The following is a 19659-nucleotide window of genomic DNA, read 5'->3' on the forward strand; positions in this document are numbered from 1 at the left end:
AACCCAGATCCACCAGCACTACCAATACCACCAGGCCTACGGGAGGGTCACACACCCTGGGATCATCATCATCATCACTTAGGTCTGAATCATCATCACTCTCGTCACTCACGGGAATAAATCCATCACTGTCACTGTCTGCCATCCCCTCACTGTCACTACCACTCTCCTGTGCCATCCCCTCACTGTCACTACCACTCTCCTGGTCATCACTATCGTACTCCAAACCTGGCGATAACTTACGTTTCACGCCAGCACTACTCACTGATACCCCTGAGGTTGACGGAGTTTGTGTATCACTGTCGGAAAATCCTTCAAAATCGGTGATGTCATGCACTTCCCTCTCTTCATCAAGTCTACTAGTCACTTCAGAGTTCTGCAAATTGCTGTCCGGTTCTGCCATCTCATCTGAATACTGTGCTGAGGGCGAAAAGTGAAGACTTCCCTCTAACTCCACGCTACGCACAATCGCGCTGCCTAACCTCCGCGCGTTGCAGACGTGAAAAAAAAATCGGTCACATGTACTGTTATTACAGCATATTTTTGAAGGATTTTAGGCATATATTTGTTTGTAGAAAATTATCTTATGGTTTATGAGTCATTCTTAGGTAATTATTTGAGCATAAAATGCGAAAATAAAAAAAAAATCCACCCTAAAACCCGGTACATTTGTACCAGCAGGTTTGTTTACATATGACGTCAGAGCCCAGACCCCTCTGAGTGCAACGTGGAAGGTTGGGGGTATCAAACGATGCCACCCGTTGCCTGAGGCTCTTTTACTCAAAAGTCCCGACCCGGTATCCATCAAGAGAACCCGTCTTAAGACCCGACCCGGACTTAAAGGGTTAAATAGGTGCTATGCATGTCCAGAGGGAGTTGTATAGGTGTTTTTTTGAGTTAGGGTCCATAAGTACAAGTCCAGGAGGCTGGTGCCCACTATCCGGACAGGACCACTTTCCGGACATGCCTTTGGCTCTATTACGTCGGATAGTGGAGGGATTACTTTTAATAAAGCATAGACAACCCCCTTGTTAAACAGTCATCCAGTATGTCACTTCAACAGTCACCAGTACTTAAGCAGTTGCCATGGTGGAGAAACAATACAATCAGCACAGAATCCACTGGATGAAAATATTATATCTGTGCATTACAGTTTTGAGTGATGGTATCTTTTGATTTGTAAAGTAATGGAAATTGAATTATATGTGTGAATAGGAATATGAAAGTACAGTAGCTACCATTTCCTCCACACAGCTGATGACGGGGCAGGAACAACCTATCTCCAAAACAACCATTACAGTAAACTCGGCCCGAACACATTCTCGTCGAACGCGCTCGCAGTTATACGCGGTTAGTGCTGGGATATGTATAAGACAACGTAAGATTAAAGAACCATTATGAAAACTATAAATTTACGCAAGAGAGGCCTTTGAAAGGCCAAATCCTCGAACCTCATCACAGCGCGCACAGTTTGTTTTGATCACGTGATCATGTGATTTGCTGTACTGCTTTTCCACAGTACTTTATTTGTAAGTTAAGTACAGTATTTACATTACTGTTCTGGTAAGTTTATGTACAAGTTAAAGTACTATTAAATTACGTTAAAACAAGAAGCAAAGTCTTACAACCAGTTTACCTGATAGGCGTCGGAATATTGCCTTTTTTATTTGTTCGTTAAAGTTTTGCTGCAGTGATTTTCCACAGTACTGTATTTGTAAGTTAAATACCGTATTTCGCGGCATGTAAGACGCAGCATTGTGAAAGACGCACCCTAATTCTGGCAGGGCAGTTCTGTGAAAAAAAAGTTTGCCCCAACCAAGACTGCAGTAAGGTTTCTTGATAAGAGCCATTACCACACAGATACACACTCACCTTTCAGAATCTATTCATTACTGATCATCAGCCTTTGGTTTCTTTTTTTATATACAAAGAATGGTACAGGAAAAGAAAACAATGCCCCTTCTTGACAAAACGTGACTGATATGAGCCTCTATCACTTAGATACAACACTCACCTTTCAGAATCTATTCAGTACTGCTCATCATCCTTTAGTTTCTTCTTTTATGTACAAAGAATGATACAGGAAAAGAGAAAACAAAACCCCGTCTTAACAAAACGTGACTTCAAACCACGAGGCCATCTCAACTTTGCTGATAAATATGTATCAGTAAACTGATATAAACACTGTTTTTAATATTCTATGAATTTAAAACCACAAATGAAGTCAATAAACTCTATTCTTTCCTTCACTGACGAAAACATAAAATACAATGAATGTTCACATCAGTTCATTTATCCTAAAAGAACCCCGTCATATTCCACACCTGTTACGGAATTTCCTCACATTGCCTTGACTCAAGCACAATATCAGATGACTACCATCATTAATCATGCACTCTAACTAACCTGTAATTACCTCCACAAATAATATAAAAAGATAGCACTTGTAAATACACAAATTACAATGTTTTACAACCAAAGTTCAATTTAGCAAGGCTGCTTGGGAACAGGATAGACAGCTGTTTTTACTCTCTTCTCTCAGTATCACTCCTTCACTGTCAGCTATGTTTGCCTTGCAGCATCAACAATTAAAAATGTATGCTTCACTGATCATAATTTACTATAAACATTCATTTCAAAACATACTATGGTGAAAACATCCATTGCTACACCTTAGTAACACTGCTGCCTCCCAGTCGCTAGGCAGCAGTCTCTGCCCCTTCCTCTCAGTATCACTTCCTCACTGTCAGCGATGTTTCCCTTGCAGCATCAACAGTTAAAAATACGTTCTTCACTGATCACAATTTACTAAAAACAGACATTCATCTCAAAACATGTCGAGAATGGTGAAACTATCTCTTAGCAACACTGCTGCATCCCAAGCGCTAGACAACTGGCTCAACCCTCTTCTCCCAGTATCACTCCCTTACTGTCAACTGTTTTCCTTCCAGCATCAACGATTAAAAATGCATATTTCTCTTACCAGAATTTGCTAAAAACAGACATCCATCTCAAAACATTCGAGTACTGTGAAAACATCCATTTTTGGTCTTAACACTGCTGCCTCCTAGTCGCTATGGTACACACACACACACACACGCACACGTACACACCACATGCAACATTCGCTCACCTCTGAAACATTTACATCAGTCCGTTTTGGAGTACCCAGTGGCTTTATTATATGCCAAAAACATCAAAATGTATTTGGTTGTTCAATATAAATATCATCACTTAAGGACATGAAACATCTCAAACAATTTATTCATCCAAACATCGTCAGTGCAAGACTAAAGGTGTACAGCACCATTGATCCTAAATTTTCCATGGTTGCATCTGTCATGATCACCTAAAACCTATATTCACTTCATATTACTGACATGGTGAAAATTTCACTCGTCTTCAAATCCTGAGAATTCATCACTACTTCCCCCGAGTCCTGAAGCATCACTGGAAGTCATCACCACGGTCATCATCACTGTTTCACTGTCACTCTCATACAGTAAATGGTCCTCAGTACCATCCACTGAATTGCTTATACCACACTTCATACGATTTTAACTTGGCAATCGTTTTAACTGAGCACAGGCGATATTCAGACTTGGGGCATTTGATACAGCCCACATTAACCTCCTCAGTACATGTTTCCTGAACTGAATAAAATCATATGGCGAGCATGAATAAACTACACTATAAAATACATTGCTGGGCTGAAGGGATTATAATAAGCGGATTATCAGTTCCCTAGCCTGACTCTTCCCACTTCTACTTCCTTAACTACACCCACACCAAACTCTTACCTACACCTTAGGATTCTGGTCGTTTCGGCCGTAACGTCCAAAATGGCAAACGATTTTACAACCTAACCTAACCTAACCTAACAAATTTGGACGTTACGGCCTAAATGATCCCCATTGCCGATCATGAGAGCTTTGCTTAGGCAGCAGAGATGCAGAGAGTGAACGTTGTCAATCATTCTGATCGCTTCGTCTGCTAAGAATACAACAGAAATGGCGGACGCTGATATGAATGCCCGTCAGGCACTGCTATTTCAGATATTGCATCAGTTATGCTACTCAGTGAATTTTATCCTATTTTCATAACAAAATACTGTAACTGGGTGTGCCCTGAGTTGCACAGACATTGCTAAAGTACTTCACTTGGCTGAAAAAGTGAAGCTGTAACTTCGTTAGCTTGCTAGAGTAGGGTGTACGCTAGACACTAAACTGCTAAGTTGCTAAACCGCTAAACCCCTTGACGGTATTGGCCAGTTGAGCTGAAAACAATCCCGTGAATGCTTTGTGTTTTTGAACTTGCATGTTTTAATATCTGCTGCATATATACACTCACAAAATGTCACAAAAGTAACTGACCTAATTAGGGTTACTGAATTTCCATACGTGACGAAAGTATGTTTTGGTGACTTGGCAGTTTCACTAGCCAGCATCTCTCCAGCATGATTGCTTTGCTAGTTAGTTAATGGATGGCAAGCAAAGTGGTCATGATTGCCTTTCAGAAGGTTAGCAGACAGTTCACCAGTGAGCACGTTAGCTTGCTAGAGTAGGGTGTACGCTAGCCACTAAACTGCTAAGTTGCTAAACCGCTAAACTCCTTGACGGTATTGGCCAGTTGAGCTGAAAACAAACCGTGAATGCTTTGTGTTTTTTAACTTGCGTGTTTTAATATCTGCTGCATATATACACTCACAAAATGTCACAAAAGTAACTGACCTAATTAGGGTTACTGTATTTCCATACGTGACGAAAGTATGTTTTGATGACTTGGCAGTTTCACTAGCCAGCATCTCTCCAGTATGATTGCTTTGCTCGACAGTGAATGGATGGCAAGCAAAGTGGTCATGATTGCCTTTCAGAAGGTTAGCAGACAGTTCACCAGTGATCATGTACGTTAGCTTGCTGGAATAGTGCGGATGCTAAACTGTTAAATTGCTAAACCGCTAAATATCTTCACGATGTTAGCCAGTTGAGCTGTAAACAAACCCGCGAAAGTTTTATGTGTTTCTGATCTCGGGTGTTTCTGAAATCTGCTGCATATACACACTAGTGTATATTATTTTTAAGAATAAAATCAAGTCTGCATACTGTAGAAGACACCTGTGGTTGCTAAGCATTGAGATGATCATCTTTATAAGAGTTTCTTCTCAGTGAAGCCTAACTAACCTGCCTTAGTCTAACGTGCAGGACGCATGGGGATATTTTAAGGTAACTTTGAGACAAAAAAGTGCGTCTTATATGCCGCGAAATACGGTACTTACTGTTCTGGTATGTAAGTTAAAGCACTTAAATAAAGTTAAAGCATTAAATGAAGCCTTGTAACCATTTAACCTGATTTATATGATTACCCATGATCGGTGGGTTCCGAGACAATCTCCGTCAAGTCAATTCGCCGTCAGACAATTCCCCGTTAAAACATGGACAATTCCCGGTCAGGACAATTCGCACTCTGAACGATTCCCCGTCATTCTATAAATATACTTATTTTGCCTTTGAATTATATTCTGGCATCACCCACAGCTGTCTTCATTAATGATGGCGAATTGTCTTGGTATTGTTGTGATGGTGAATTGACTTGACTATGAATTGTCCTGAAACCAATCAGCATCGGAATGTTGCCTTGTGTTTATTTATTTGTGTGTTGAAGTTTTGCTGTGTAGTAATGTATTTGTAAGTTATAACTTTACATAAACCTTCTGACCACTGAAAGTGCTTCCTGTTGATTACTAATGGCAGATAACAGCAAAACACCCTATTTAGGGGGTCTAGGGAGCAAAATAAGGAGTAGTTAAAACTTACGCAGTTTCGCGCCGAACGTACCACAGTTGGAACCAAACCTTCACGTTAGGGGTGAGCTTGCTGTATATATATATATATATATATAATGCAACCGCTCTTGTGCCAGACAGAAAAGGATTAGCCTATGCTATAATAGAAACATGTTTCCAAAAATATGCAAACAAACCACCATCGTTTCGTGTAGGGAAGTAATATATACTTGATGAGAGAAACACCTTGTGAGGAGAAGCCTTTTATAGATGACGTTTCGGTTTCGCTCCTATAGAGCTTCGACACATCAAGTGGCTTGATCACTGGATGTGAAGAAGCTCTGTAGAAGCAAAACATCATCAATAAAAGGCTTCTCCTAACAAGGTGTTTCTGTCATTAATTTGTCCGCTACTCATGCCTTACACGCTAATATATATGTAATACACGAGCATCTGTGCGACCAGAAACTTTGATAAAACACAAAAATTAAAAAAAATCCATGTGCAAAATAAACAGTTATGAAATATGCAAAAATACTAAGACAAGGCACAGTTCCTTAGTAATGCACTCTACAGTGGCATTAAAGGAAACTTTCAAAGCGTATGACATTTTCCTTTATTTCTCAAAGAAATAATATTTTTCTGTTCAACTCAAAAGTAAATGTGATTCTTGTGTAGCAATCGTTTTAGGTAATCGATTATAGGAAGAAAATCGATTACTACATGTTTTTAAGAAGTAATCAAAGTAATCGATTACAAGTAATCAATTACACTCATCCCTAACTGAAAGTAATTTTCAGCAATTTAAACATATTTGAAGACAGTGTATCATACCTTATTAATTAATTTTCGGTGCAGCAAATCCTCTCAGATGGTTGCAGTCTCCGTAAAACATATCATTAACTTTTTTTTTATTTTATTTATTTATTTTTTTTTTTGGCCTCCTTATCAAAGAAAATAAAAATGTTATGTAAGGAGAATGAAGAACTTGCCCTTAGTTACTGAGTAGGACATCATTAATAGATCTATTTAGTATCCCAGCTCATGACCACTAATCACAGTGCTGGAGGGAGAGTGGCATTACATATACCACAGTTGTTTCTTTACATTCAAATGTTGGAGTGATTCTTAAGTACAGTATATACTTAGCAGACTGAAGTGCATAAGTGCAGAGTTCCATTTGTATCCATTCCTTACGGATATTTAGGAGCTATTCTGGAACTTTAGAGTAGTGATTCACGCTGTTTATATGACATTTACTATACTGTGTATTCCTTGAAATATAATCCATGGATATGCCTTCAGGAATTTTAATTGTAATTACATTAATTATATTTAGTTTTAGTATGTAGTCTTAACTGTGTATAACCTGTGTGTTATTTTCTTTTACAGATTCATCTAGTCATACACCACATACTGAACTATGATACATGGATGTCGATATTGTAATTAAGGCTTTTGTAAGTGAATATGTCTGTGTCCTGTAAATTATTTATAAATTGTTCATGTTGCAAGGATTGACTTTTTAAGAATGAGGTTGGGTAATTTATATCAGAAACTATTAGTAGGCTATTTGAATGAATTCTAGGGATAATTTTAAATAGAACTTTGGTAATGTGTAAATATGAGGTATTATTTTTCTCACAATCAGTGAACATTCCTCAGTTAAATCTGCAACAGAACTTGATCATATTCTGTACAGTTGGCTTAAGAAGTGATGTTCCAGTTTTCACTAACTGATTCAGAGTGGTATCTGGAAGCCATTTTTTATATTCCTTTGTTAAATACATGGAGGAGGAGTGCATTTCATAGAATAGAAATAAAAAGCAAGAAATAAGTGCCAAAGCAATATATCACATGAATTTGGTAAGAATACTGTAATAATAATAATAATAATGGTCAGAGTCTGGAGAAGAGAAATGGAAACAAGAGGACTGAAGGTCAGTAGATCAAGGTTGATGGTGGTAGGAAGGAAGCCAGCTGTGATACTGCTGAGAGGAAGGTATCCATGCAGTGTGTGTGGAGGGGGAATAGATGTCAACTCTGTGTGGTGTTCAGGTGGCTCAAAGTAGTGCCATGGCAGATGCTTTGGACTCAGGCACGTAAGGAGAGCTGGAGTGAACTTCAGGTGCCCAGTGTGTGTTAGAGGGCCAGTAGTGAGACCACAGGAGGTAGCAGTGGAGGCTGGTGTGTTGGAGGTGGTAGACCAGTTCTGCTATCTTGGTGACACCATGAGCTATGAGGGCGGAGCAGAGGCGGTAGTGAGGACCTGCATCACAAGCGCCTGGAGAAATTGGAGAGAGTTGGCCAGTCTGTTAGTGAACCAAGGGATACCGTTGGTTCACTGTGCAAGGATCCACTGTGCGTGCATCAGACCTGTGCTGCTGTATGCTGCAGATTCATGGGCACTGATTGCAGATTTGGAGAGGCTCCTGTTGGCTTGTGGTCACAGGATGCTGAGGTATATGGCAAGAATTAAGTGGAGGGACAGAGCGTCAAATGAGGAGGTGAGATGTGGAGTGGAGAGCATAGAGGATAGGATTCGGAGAATGAGATTGAGATTGTTCAGTCATGTGTGCAGAAGAGAGCAAGATAACATTTTGAGAAGGGCAATGGAGTTGGAAGTAGAAGGAAGGAGACTAGTGGGAAGACCAAAGAGAACTTGGAGGCAAGTGGTTACAGAAGATATGAGACATTTAAATATAAGAGAAGAAGACGCGGAGGACAGAGATAGATGGAGACGACTCATATCACGTCCAACCCTGGCACTGAGAAGAGAAAGACGCTACATGAAGATGATGATGATGATGATGGGCGGAGTCTTGTCTTCTCCTTCTTAAAACCAGCAGTTCTTCATGTACTGTTGTTAAGAATTAGAGATGTAACCATACAAAAGAATCGACCACACAGTTTTTTGCTTAGAGAGTTAAGGAATATCATCAATCGTCTATTTTTCAGTTGCCAGACACCTTAATTCTATACGGGATGGCCACAAACAAATCACCTCTGCAGCACCCTGTCGTTTACCATTAGGCTGCCCTCCCTCTGACTCACACCCTCTTTCTCATATAACTCTCCGGTCCATCCCTCCATCTCATCCTTCATCTTTTCTCTCACCCTGCACATGCAGAGTTTATAATTGAAGTAGAAATACCGTAACTGTGTATGCAGTGACTGTGTAACAGTGAAGCAGATGTTAAAAAAAACATAATTCAACAAGTGTTGTTAACATTCAGCATGCATACAGAATTCTTGACCAAATCAGTTAAGACAGATAATTTACATATTCATCTCAATTCATGATGATATCTGTGGGACAGCAAGTCACTTGCGAATCCGTGATATTTCTTGACAAGAAAGGAGGACACTGTTGTAGCTCAGTGCAAGAGCATCATTGCTTTGCACATGTACATGTTCCAGCAGGATATCATAACTCAGTGTACACAGATGAACTATTAATAGGTAAAGTGGCATTAACAAGAGAAAGTTTTATAATTTGCTGAGAAATGGCATAGTTGTATAAATATGCTGTTTTTCCTTATTTAGGTGTTTAGTTTTGAGTTACACGAATAATGTTGTTTACTTTTTAGAATTTTAAGAATAATACTGTTCAGAATGCATTGTAGTATTTGTATGCACTAAATTAAAAAGTGGCTTAGTAAAAATGTAACTCAGAAGAGCTTCAGATTCTTGGCAGCACATCATACCCTGCACTGTTCCATTATTTTTGCTTTCAAACATGTTCATTTTAAATCATGAGGTTTTGGTGTGTCTGCTAATACTTTATTGTATTGTGTCTTTTTTAAGGTTATGTTATACATATTCAGGGTCTTATGGGTCAGGTATGTGTAAGTGAGCACTAAAGAGATTATTGTTGAGAACTAGAGATCATACTTCCCCTTACATACCAGCAGACATACTACCCACTTAGTCTGGGGACCAGAGAGTTTTTTGCTTAGCTATGTTGGACTGTGGTGATAAATATTGCTTTATGAAAGTTTCATTATTAATCTTAAAAAAGAAAAAGAAAAAAGACACCTTTCATAATGTAACAAATAATTGTTTTTAATTACTCCATGCAATGTGTTTGCCATATTTAGCAGGATGAGATTTGCTAGTACCTACAGGGATCCTTTACTCTCACTTGACACAGTACTCAGACAGCCTCCACTAGTTGTCAGATGTTGCAGTTTAAATGAAAACTTAAAAATTGAGACCACTTGTTAAGTCATTTGTACATCATTTCTCTTGCTCTTGCCCCATTTTTTTTTTCTTTTTGTAAAACCTAATTAAATTTGTGATGGATTAATGACCTTTAATTTCTTTTTTACCTGCAGATTTAAATGACTTAAAATGTAGGTGGTAGGTTGGAGGGCAGGCTACCACTCTCTGTGAGGGGTACTAGCATAAGAATGGTGTGTGGCTGTGAGTTTGGTAAGTATACTTTGTCCATTTTAACTTTGTATTGTTGTACGAGTAAAGGCTCCAACATGCTTGCATGTGTTGGCCTTGGTCACCTGATGGTGGCTGTCCACACTGGTTGGTCTCTGGTAACCAAAATTTACCTCCATCTCTCTATCTTGAATTCTTAGCTGCAGCAATAGATTAATTCTAGAATATGATGCCAGTCTCAGAGAAATGCTAGGGAATGGGTAGTAAACCACAGCATTATTGCATCCTTCCATGGTAAACAAAATAAGCCACAGAGGAACAAAAATGAGGACTAAGTTATGGTAGAAGAACTATAGCTACTGTACATTGTCATTACCTCTAGGTGTAGAACTCAGTCAAGTATGCAGACTCAAAGTCTAGCCCATTCAGGCTGGGAATGTCCATATGTTTGCTTTGGTTAATGCCACATTGCTATTCAACTGAGGTAAGACCTCTCTAGGCTGGAAAAGTTAAAAACAATTTCAGTAACATCTTCAGTCCAAGAACATCATGTTCTGGTTAATATCAGTAATTTTTACTGAGCTAAAGAGAGATGTCCCTGGGCTGCAGCCTGTCTTCTCACTCCAATAAGGCCTGTGGGCTCTCTGAGGAACAGCATCTGAGGGATAAGTGAGAGGTCCTGAGACGTTACTTTAGCTGACTTTCACAGAAATGCTTACTGTATTGCTTTGCTTCCATGGCTGAGAGCATTCCTAGTGTGCTATGCAGATTACAAAAGTTATCCTTTTGTGCAAAGATGCATACATTACAAATTCTTATCCTCTGACTAATGGGAAAAAAAAAAAAAAAAGTTAAATCGCACTCATTCTGCTGTTGTCCACAGTGAGGAGTTGGCTTTCAATAGGTACTGATGCCAAGTGACCTCTGAAGTACATGCATTAACTGTTTCTGCCCAGAATCATGCTACATACAGTAGCTGTGTTGAAAAATTTTTTAATGTGCAATATAATTTCATAAATTATCACATTAACATATTAGGCATAAAGTGAGTACTGACATGTAACTACTCTGTCTGCATTTTAGAATGGTGTGTAAAGCAGTCTCTCGGAACAGGGAAATCTGCTGCCCACGTATAATATTGTTTAACCCCCTTCCTATGAAGTCTGTCCTGTCTAAATACAGTAATACATTTGGTCTGCTATCCCAGTGAGCATGGGTTTGAATCCCGGCTGGGGTAGGGAACAGTTTAAGGATTTGAATATCATTGAAGAAGACTTTATTGATCTACCTTGAGACCTGCTTCCTTGTTGTAAAAACACTCCACTAATACCAGTACACCAGTCTGAATGAGACAGCCCTAGCATATATTCAATATTGATGGTGAATGTTAGCACTGAACTGGGGACATGGGGAGCTGTGTGGTATGTAGATGGACTGCTGGGCCTCAGAGAACGGGCTCTGAAGCCTATGCCCAGAGTTGGATGCACAAAAGAAAAAAAAGTGGAGATTGTTTCTTACCCCTTCATTGTAAGAGGTCCTTCCTGAGCAGAGATTATGTCTGGCATGAGCCAAATACTGTAAATATGATAATGAAAAGATGATGATGATGATGATGATAATGGTGATCCATCTGTGTAATGGCAGGGTTAAAGCTCCCAAATGTCAGATGATGATAGTGATGGGGTGTGTTTTGGTAATTATGATAGGGTGTGTATGTGGGTGGCAGTGATGGTGAATGGATGTGTATGAGTGGCAGTGATGGTGAATGGACGTGTGTGGGTGGCAGTGATGGTGATTGGAAGTGTGTGGGTGGCAGTGATGGTGATTGGATGTGTATGGGTGGTGATGGTAGTGGCTGTTGCTCTACCCCGATCTGTCTTGCCAAGTTGCCCTGTCTGCCACAAGCAAGCAGTCACCTTCCTGCGGCAGACAGCACCTCGCCAGGTTTGGTACAGAGGCCTTCCTCATAGCTAGGTTGGGGGGGGGGGGAAGCATAACCTTGAAGAAGATAAATTGTGTGTAGGTGTGTATGAGGATTAGTGTCATCCTGGATTTTGGCTTCATGGTAAATGTAGTAGAGTTCCCTGTCTGAGTGTTGTGCAAGGCCAGCCACCAGTCATTGGCCCCACACCACTCCCCTAGTAGTGCCTCCCCGGACAATGGTAATCATCCATCTACTACCTTTTTGGTGTGCTGATGGTTGCTTCTTGCCCAAGGGTGACCTGCGACTATGCAGGGCAAGGGCTTCCATCTTCCCTGAGTCAGATGTGCTCCGGTCCATTACCCATTTATGTGCATAGGTGGTGGTGATGGGGTGTGTGTGGGTGGTGGTGATGGGGTGGGGTGTGTGTGGGTGGTGGTGATGGGGTGGGGTGTGTGTGTGGTGGTGATGGGGTGTGTGGGTGGTGATGATGGGGTGTGTGGGTGTGGTGGTGATGGGGTGTGTGGGTGGTGGTGATGGGGTGTGTGTGGGTGGTGGTGAAACAGAGAAATCAATAGGATGTGTTCCATCTTCGAAGGAAGATAGTCAGAGAACTTTTCATAGCCAGTAGATTAGTGGATAATGTTCACTGCACAGATATATTTAGAGAATGACACGATAGCTGAAGCCAGAGTAGAAAATCAGAAGATTCAAGTTCAGGAACACGAGAGCAATATATGTTGTTGCATTGTTGCATACCTATATACAACAGCCACCTCTGGCTTTGAAGTGAATATAGAGAAGCTAGCAGGATACTGAGAAGGGTTTGCTATCAGTCATCTCAGATGGCTCAGCCTCAGGAAGGAAGAGAGAATGAGGTTTGGAGTAATAGAGATTGTGTTCAGCAGAAAGAGAATTTGAGGAAAGGCCACAAATGTTGCAGAAATGAAGTGAATCAGACTGGTTCCAAGCATCTCTCTTGGCCGTCACCAGAAGAACAACAGATGATGGGGGCTTTTATGCCCCCCCCCCCCGGGACCCTGGGGCTGGATGATGAGATCTATCTATCTATCTATCTATCGCCAGACGCCTCAATCCCGTTTGGGGTGGCCACAAACAAATCGCCTCCAAGTCGCCCTGTCCCCCGCCATTTCACTGCCCTGCTCCCAACTCACACCCCCCTCTCTCATATACCTCTCCACCCCATCCCTCCATCTCATCCTCGGCCTCCCCCTCCCTCTTCCCCCCTCCACCTCACTCACATACACTCTCTTCGTCAGTCTTTCACCCTCCATCCTCTCCACATGGCCAAACCACCTCAGTGTGTTCCTCATAACGCTTCCTATCACATCCACATCCACGCCACAACGCTCCTTTATATCCTCATTCGTCAGCCTGTCTCTCCACGTGACTCCACAGGCTCCTCTTAAATAACTCATTTCCACTGCTCTCACTCTTGACTTGTGTCCTTCCAACAATGTCCAAGCTTCACTTCCGTACGTTAGAGTTGGTATCACAATACTGTCATGTAGTAACTTTTTCACTTCCATGCTCACTTCCCTGTTTCTTATCACTGCTTTCAAGGAACCAGCAACCTTTCTTCCCTGCTGTACCCTTTCAAGCACTTCACCCTCCAAACCTCCATCCTTACTCATCACACTACCCAAATACTTAAACGTACTCACATTTTCCAATTCCTCACCATCTAACCTCGCTGTACATTCACTAACTTCACCTCTCTCAAAGACCATCACTTTACTCTTCCCTACATTCACCTTTAGATTCCGTTTCTTACACACTCTCTCAAACTCATCCACCAAGCCTTGCAGCTCCCCTTCGTCTGCATTCAACAACACAGTATCATCTGCAAACAACAGTACAGGGAGTTTCCAAACACTATCCTCTCTCACCAGGGCCACTCCAACATCCACTACCCTACCTTGTACCTCTTTTATTATCCCATCCATGTACAGATTGAACAACCATGGAGACATGACACATCCCTGTTTCAAACCAACTTTCAAAGAGAAAAATTCACTTAGTTCACCATTCACACACACTGCAGCCTTCGCACCATCATACATACTCTTCACAGCATTCAACAACTTCCCATCTACTCCATATATTCTTAACACTTTCCACAATCCTTGTCTATCCACCCTGTCATATTCTTTCTCCAAATCCATGAAAGCCGCATACAACTTCTTTCCCTTCTCTAGAAACTTTTCCACTAAAGATCTAAGAATGAATATCTGATCTACACAACCTCTTCCCTTCCTAAAGCCTCCCTGTTCTTCTCCAACTAATTTCTCTGTTCTTTCTCTAACTCTGTCTATAAGTATCCTACCATACACTTTTCCTATTATACTAAGAAGACAAATGCCCCTATGATTACCACACACTTCTTTTTCCCCTTTTCCTTTGTACAAGGGAATAATTATACCTGACTTCCAATCCTCCGGGACTCTACCTTCCTCCCAGGCCAATCTGCACATCTTCCACATCCATTCTACTACTATCTCTCCCCCATGCTTCAGCATTTCACCACACACTCCATCAATTCCTGGGGCTTTCCCCGATTTAACTTTCTTCATTGCTTCCACAACTTCTATCCTACTGATTTCTTCCTGTCTTCTCACCTCCCTCCTTCTCCCAGCCATTCCCCAGCCACTTATACTCGCATTACTTCCATCCTCTACGTTCAACAATTCCTTAAAGTGTTCTCTCCATCTGCTCACTTTTTCTCCCTTCTCCACTAGTAATCTACCATTTTTATCTTTCACTCCCCTGCTAACTTCACTTCCACCCTGTCTTACTCTTTTCACTTCTCTCCAGAACATTTTCTTACAGTCCTCCACTTTACACTCAAATTCCTTCCAAATTCCTCATCCACTCTCTTCTTACTCTCTCTTACTAATCTTTTCACCTCTCTCTTCCTTTCCACATATAACTCTCTCTTCCGCCTCTCAACTTCTTCCACGCCCCTATTTCTCACCCATTCATTGTATGCTTTCTTCTTTTGTGCCACAGCCAGTTTCACCTCTTCAGTTCACCACGCTGTTCCTTGCACCCCCCTCCGCCTTCTCTTCCTTCCACACACCACATCACATGCTGCACATATTTCTTCTGTAAATATCTTACACACACCTTCCACGTCTCCCATCTGCTCCAATTCATATTTGCCCAATCGTTCCTCCACTTCTCTCTTATACTCTGCCTTTTTCTCATCCTCTTGTAACCTTTCCACTCTCCTTGCAACTACTTTTTTTTTTTTTTTTTTTTAAATTCTATTTTTTTTTTTTTTAAAGAAAAGGAAGTGTGGTATGCCATGAGCATGCAGTTTGGTGTTGAAAGTTGGAGGGACTTGTATAGGAGAGTATGTAGGCCTATTCTCTGTGTTAGTGAAACACCGAAAAGGTTCAGCACAGGGGGATGGTCAGAAGCTAGTCCCAAGGGCTGATGAAAGAGCAGCTCCAGCTCTCCCTGTCATCAGTTTTCCATCCATCATGGGAGCACTGCCCTGTTCTGCTGCAGTCTACTCCCTGTAATTTAACTAGGATTATTTATGAGTGTGTTGTCCCAGATGATTGGATGAAGAGTGTAATTGTAAATGTGTATAAAGGGAAGGGTGATGCCCTGGAAAGGAGAAATTATAGAGGTATAAAGCTTTTAGATCAGATAATGAAGGTAATGGAGAGAGTTTTAGAAGGTAAGATTAGAGAAAGAGTGAATATTGATGAGATGCAGTTTGGGTTTATGCCAGGTACGGGGACCACTGATGCTATATTCATTGTTCAACAGCTTCAGGAAAAATATATTGGTAAGAGAAGAGATCTTTATTTTGTTTTTGTTGATTTGGAAAAGGCCTTTGACAGAGTCCCTAGAGAGGTGGTGAAGTGGGCAATGAGAAAGCTTAGCTTGGAGGAGTGGCTGGTTAGGGTGGTTATGGCTATGTATGTGGGTGCTCACACCCAGGCAATAGTGAATGGAGATTTGAGTGATGAATTTTCCGTGAATGTTGGTGTGCATCAGGGGTCAGTCTTGAGTCCCATGTTGTTTATCATGGTACTTGATGCCCTTTCACGTGACTTTAGAAACGGACTCCCGTTGGAGTTGTTGTATGCTGATGATTTGGTGTTGATTGCAGAGAACGAAAGGGAGGCGGAGGAAAAGTTTAGGAAGTGGAGAGATGGTATGGGGCACAAGGGTTTAAGGGTAATTGCAGATAAAACAAAAGTGATGATATCTAGGGTTGGTGGCGGTACTGTCAAAGACGAGGGAGAGTGGCCATGTGCCGTTTGCCACAAGGGCGTGGGAAGTAATTCCATCTTGTGCGGTGTGTGTGATAAATGAGTGTATAAGAGATGTAGTGGTATCAGAGGTAGACTGCGAGATAATGCTGATTTTATGTGTACGGCGTGCCAGGGTGAGCAGGTGGAGATTGTCAGACGTGAAAGGATTGAACTTGCTGGTGAATCTCTTGAGTGTGTGGAAGAGTTTTGTTATTTGGGAGATATGTTGTGTGCTGGAGGTGGGGCTGGAGCTAGCTCTGTGGCTAAGGTGAGACGTGGTTGGAAGAAGTTCAGGGAGCTCTTGCCTCTCCTGACATTGAGAGGACTCTTCCTATGTGCTAAGGGGTCTTTGTATGCAGCATGTTCTTACCTAATTGTATCTTTACAGGAATGAGTCAAGCTCGTACTGTCCCGTGTCTTAAACCATATTTATCGTACTTATCCTTAAATTTGTGAATTGTTTTGGCACACACTATTTCATTCGGTAGTGCATTCCATTGATCAGTTGTTCTGTTTGGGAAACTGAATTTCCTTACATCTTTATCACCTCTCTTCTTATGCAGTTTTTTGCAGTGTCCTCTTGCTGATGCTTCTCCATATGTTAAGTAATCATTTATATCTATTTTCTCCTTCCCTGATATGCACTTATATAGCATTATCAAGTCACCTCCTTTCCTTCTTTCCTGTAGTGTTGGTAGATTCAGTTTATTTAGTCTTTCTTCGTAGCTTAGGTCCCTTAAGCTTGGTATCCATCTTGTAGCGGCCCTTTGAACTTTTTCAATCTTGTCTATGTGTTTTTTGAGATGAGGACTCCAGACTACTGATGCATATTCCAGGGTTGGTCTAATGAATGATGTTATTATCCTTCTTAGCAAGTCTTCATTTACGTATGTGAATGCTATTCTCATATTTGCAAGCAGTGTATACATGTTCCGTACCTTCTCGTTGATGTGGTCAGCCGGAGATAGTCTGTTATTGATAATCACACCTAGGTCTTTCTCTCTTTCTGATGTGTATAGGGTTTTATTTCCTAACTTGTAATCCCAATCAGGTCTTTTTCCACTTTTACCAAACTTGATTACATGACACTTGTCCACATTGAATTCCATTTGCCATGTACTACTCCATTCATGAAGTTTATTTAATTCTTCTTGTAGCTCCCTACAAGAGTCTGTGCTAGTAATTCTCCTTTGTATTTTTGCATCATCTGCAAACATATTCAGATAGCTCTCATTTCCAGTGTTACTGTTTATATCATTTATATACACTAAAAACATGATTGGTGTCAGCACTGAACCCTGTGGTACTCCACTAGTCACTTCTTTCCATGATGAGTAGTTTCCTCTTAGTACTGTCCTCATTTCTCTTTTTATGAGAAAGTCTTGCATCCAACAAAACAGTTTGCCTCGAATTCCTCCTTGATGGTACAGTTTCCATAAAAGTCTTTGGTGTGGTACAGTGTCAAAAGCTTTCTTGAAATCTAAATAGATACTGTCCACCCATCCTTCCCTTTCCTGTATTGTGTTTGTTACTCTGTCATAGTAGCTCAACAGATTAGTAACACATGATTTTCCTTTTCTGAAACCAAACTGTCTTTCTGTTATCCTACTGTGTTCTTCTAGATGATTTTTACCCAAGCTTTTCATATAAGTTTTTCTAATACCTTGCTTACAACACTGGTCAGTGATACTGGTCGGTAGTTGAGTGGATTTTGTCTATTTCCTTTCTTGAATAAGGGGACAATATTTGCTTTCTTCCAAGTATCAGGTAGTTTACCTTGACTCAAGGATTTCTTGAAAATTAAAAATAATGGTTTACTTAACTCCTTTGCACATTCTCGTAGTACCCAACATGAAATTTCATCAGGACCACTTGCTTTTCCTCTGTCCAATCTATTTAACTCCTCCTGTATTACTTTTTCTGCTATTTGTATATCTGGTAGTATGTGTGGACATGCATGTTCCACATAGTCCCTCTCAAAATTTTTTTCTTCTGTAAAAACTAATTGGAAATTCTTATTTAGTGCTTCACAAACATCTTTCTCTTGTGTATAAGTGATTCCCTCGTCCGTAATGGATTGTATTATATCTTTTACTTTGGTTTTGCTTCTGATGTAGCTGTAAAACAGCTTTGGTTGATCACTACTTTTATTTAGTATATCCTCCTCAAACTGTTTTTGGGCTTCCCTCCTTATTCTTGTATAGTCGTTTCTTGCCTGTTTGTAATTATTATACGCCCTTTCACTATTGTGTCTTCTGTATCTATTCCACAACAAATCTCTTCTTTCTTTTGATTTTTTACATTCTGTATTGAACCATTTCTGTATTTTCTTATCTGCTTCTTTGTGCTTTGGGATGTACTTCTGGACTCTTATTTCATAAAATTCACAGAATTTTTATAAACAGCGTTTAAATCTTGTCCTCTAAGCTCATTTTCCCAATCAACTTCTAAGAAATACTTCTTTAGGTCTTGATAATTTCCCTTTTTATAGTTTAGGCTCTTTTTGTAACTGTCATTGCTGTTAACTATGTCATATGCTATCCTGAAGTTGTAATTTAGTACTGCATGATCGCTTTTGCCGAGTGGAGGGTGATATATTAAACTGTCAATATCATTTTCTTGCCTAGTAAATATTAGATTTAGCACTGAAGGTACATCAAGTCCTCTTTTTCTGGTGGTCTCCCTCACATGTTGCGTTACGAAAAACTCTTTCACGAGATCCAGGAGCTTTTGGTCCCAACAGCTTTCTTGGCTAATTATATCTAGAGTATTCCAATTTATATTTGTATTAAAATTCCCACTTAGTATAATTCTTTCCGATTTCTCTTCCATTTTATGTAGTAATGATCTTAAACTCTGAATTGTACTCTCTGCCAGGTCCTCATATTCATCTCTTTCCCATGTGTTTGATCTGGGTGGCATGTACAAATTGGCTACAATTACTTTACCTTCAGATGTGTTGATCTCTACTGCAATCAGTTCTACTTGTGATGGTATATCTAGTTTTATTTCATTGACTTTTAGATTTTTCTTAGTTAATATTATAATTCCTCCTCCTTTTTTAAAATTTCTGTCTCTTCTCCATATATTGTATTCCTCTAAGTTTAGTATGTCATTGGATATCCTTGGTGTTAATTTTGTTTCAGTTAGGCATATTATTTGTGGTTCATTTTCTCTGACATAATCATTCATCTCGAGTAATTTAAATACCATTCCATCCACATTTGAGTACATCAACTTTATCATCTTGTTTATATACTTGTCATGACATG

General features: G+C 40.3%; 1 protein-coding gene across 2 annotated transcripts in view; it reads left to right on the plus strand.

The window, feature by feature from the left end:
* The window catches only part of Uggt (UDP-glucose-glycoprotein glucosyltransferase), a 188732-nt gene extending 178515 nt beyond the window's left edge, over nt 1–10217 (plus strand). The window contains exons 27-28 of one of the 2 annotated variants that reach the window (XM_080283702.1): nt 7175–7242; nt 10120–10217. In XM_080283702.1, the coding sequence (XP_080139828.1) occupies nt 7175–7209 (35 nt within the window). In that variant the 3' untranslated portion in view covers nt 7210–7242; nt 10120–10217. Of the gene's footprint in view, nt 1–7174; nt 10084–10119 lie in introns of those variants that run through there. The other variant, XM_080283701.1, reaches the window with a different exon arrangement.
* The last annotated feature ends 9442 nt before the right edge of the window (nt 10218–19659 follow it).

Source organism: Coenobita brevimanus, chromosome 98 (assembly GCF_032717465.1).
Source record: "Coenobita brevimanus isolate Jiangsu-jjx chromosome 98, ASM3271746v2, whole genome shotgun sequence".
Lineage (NCBI taxonomy): Eukaryota > Metazoa > Arthropoda > Malacostraca > Decapoda > Coenobitidae > Coenobita > Coenobita brevimanus.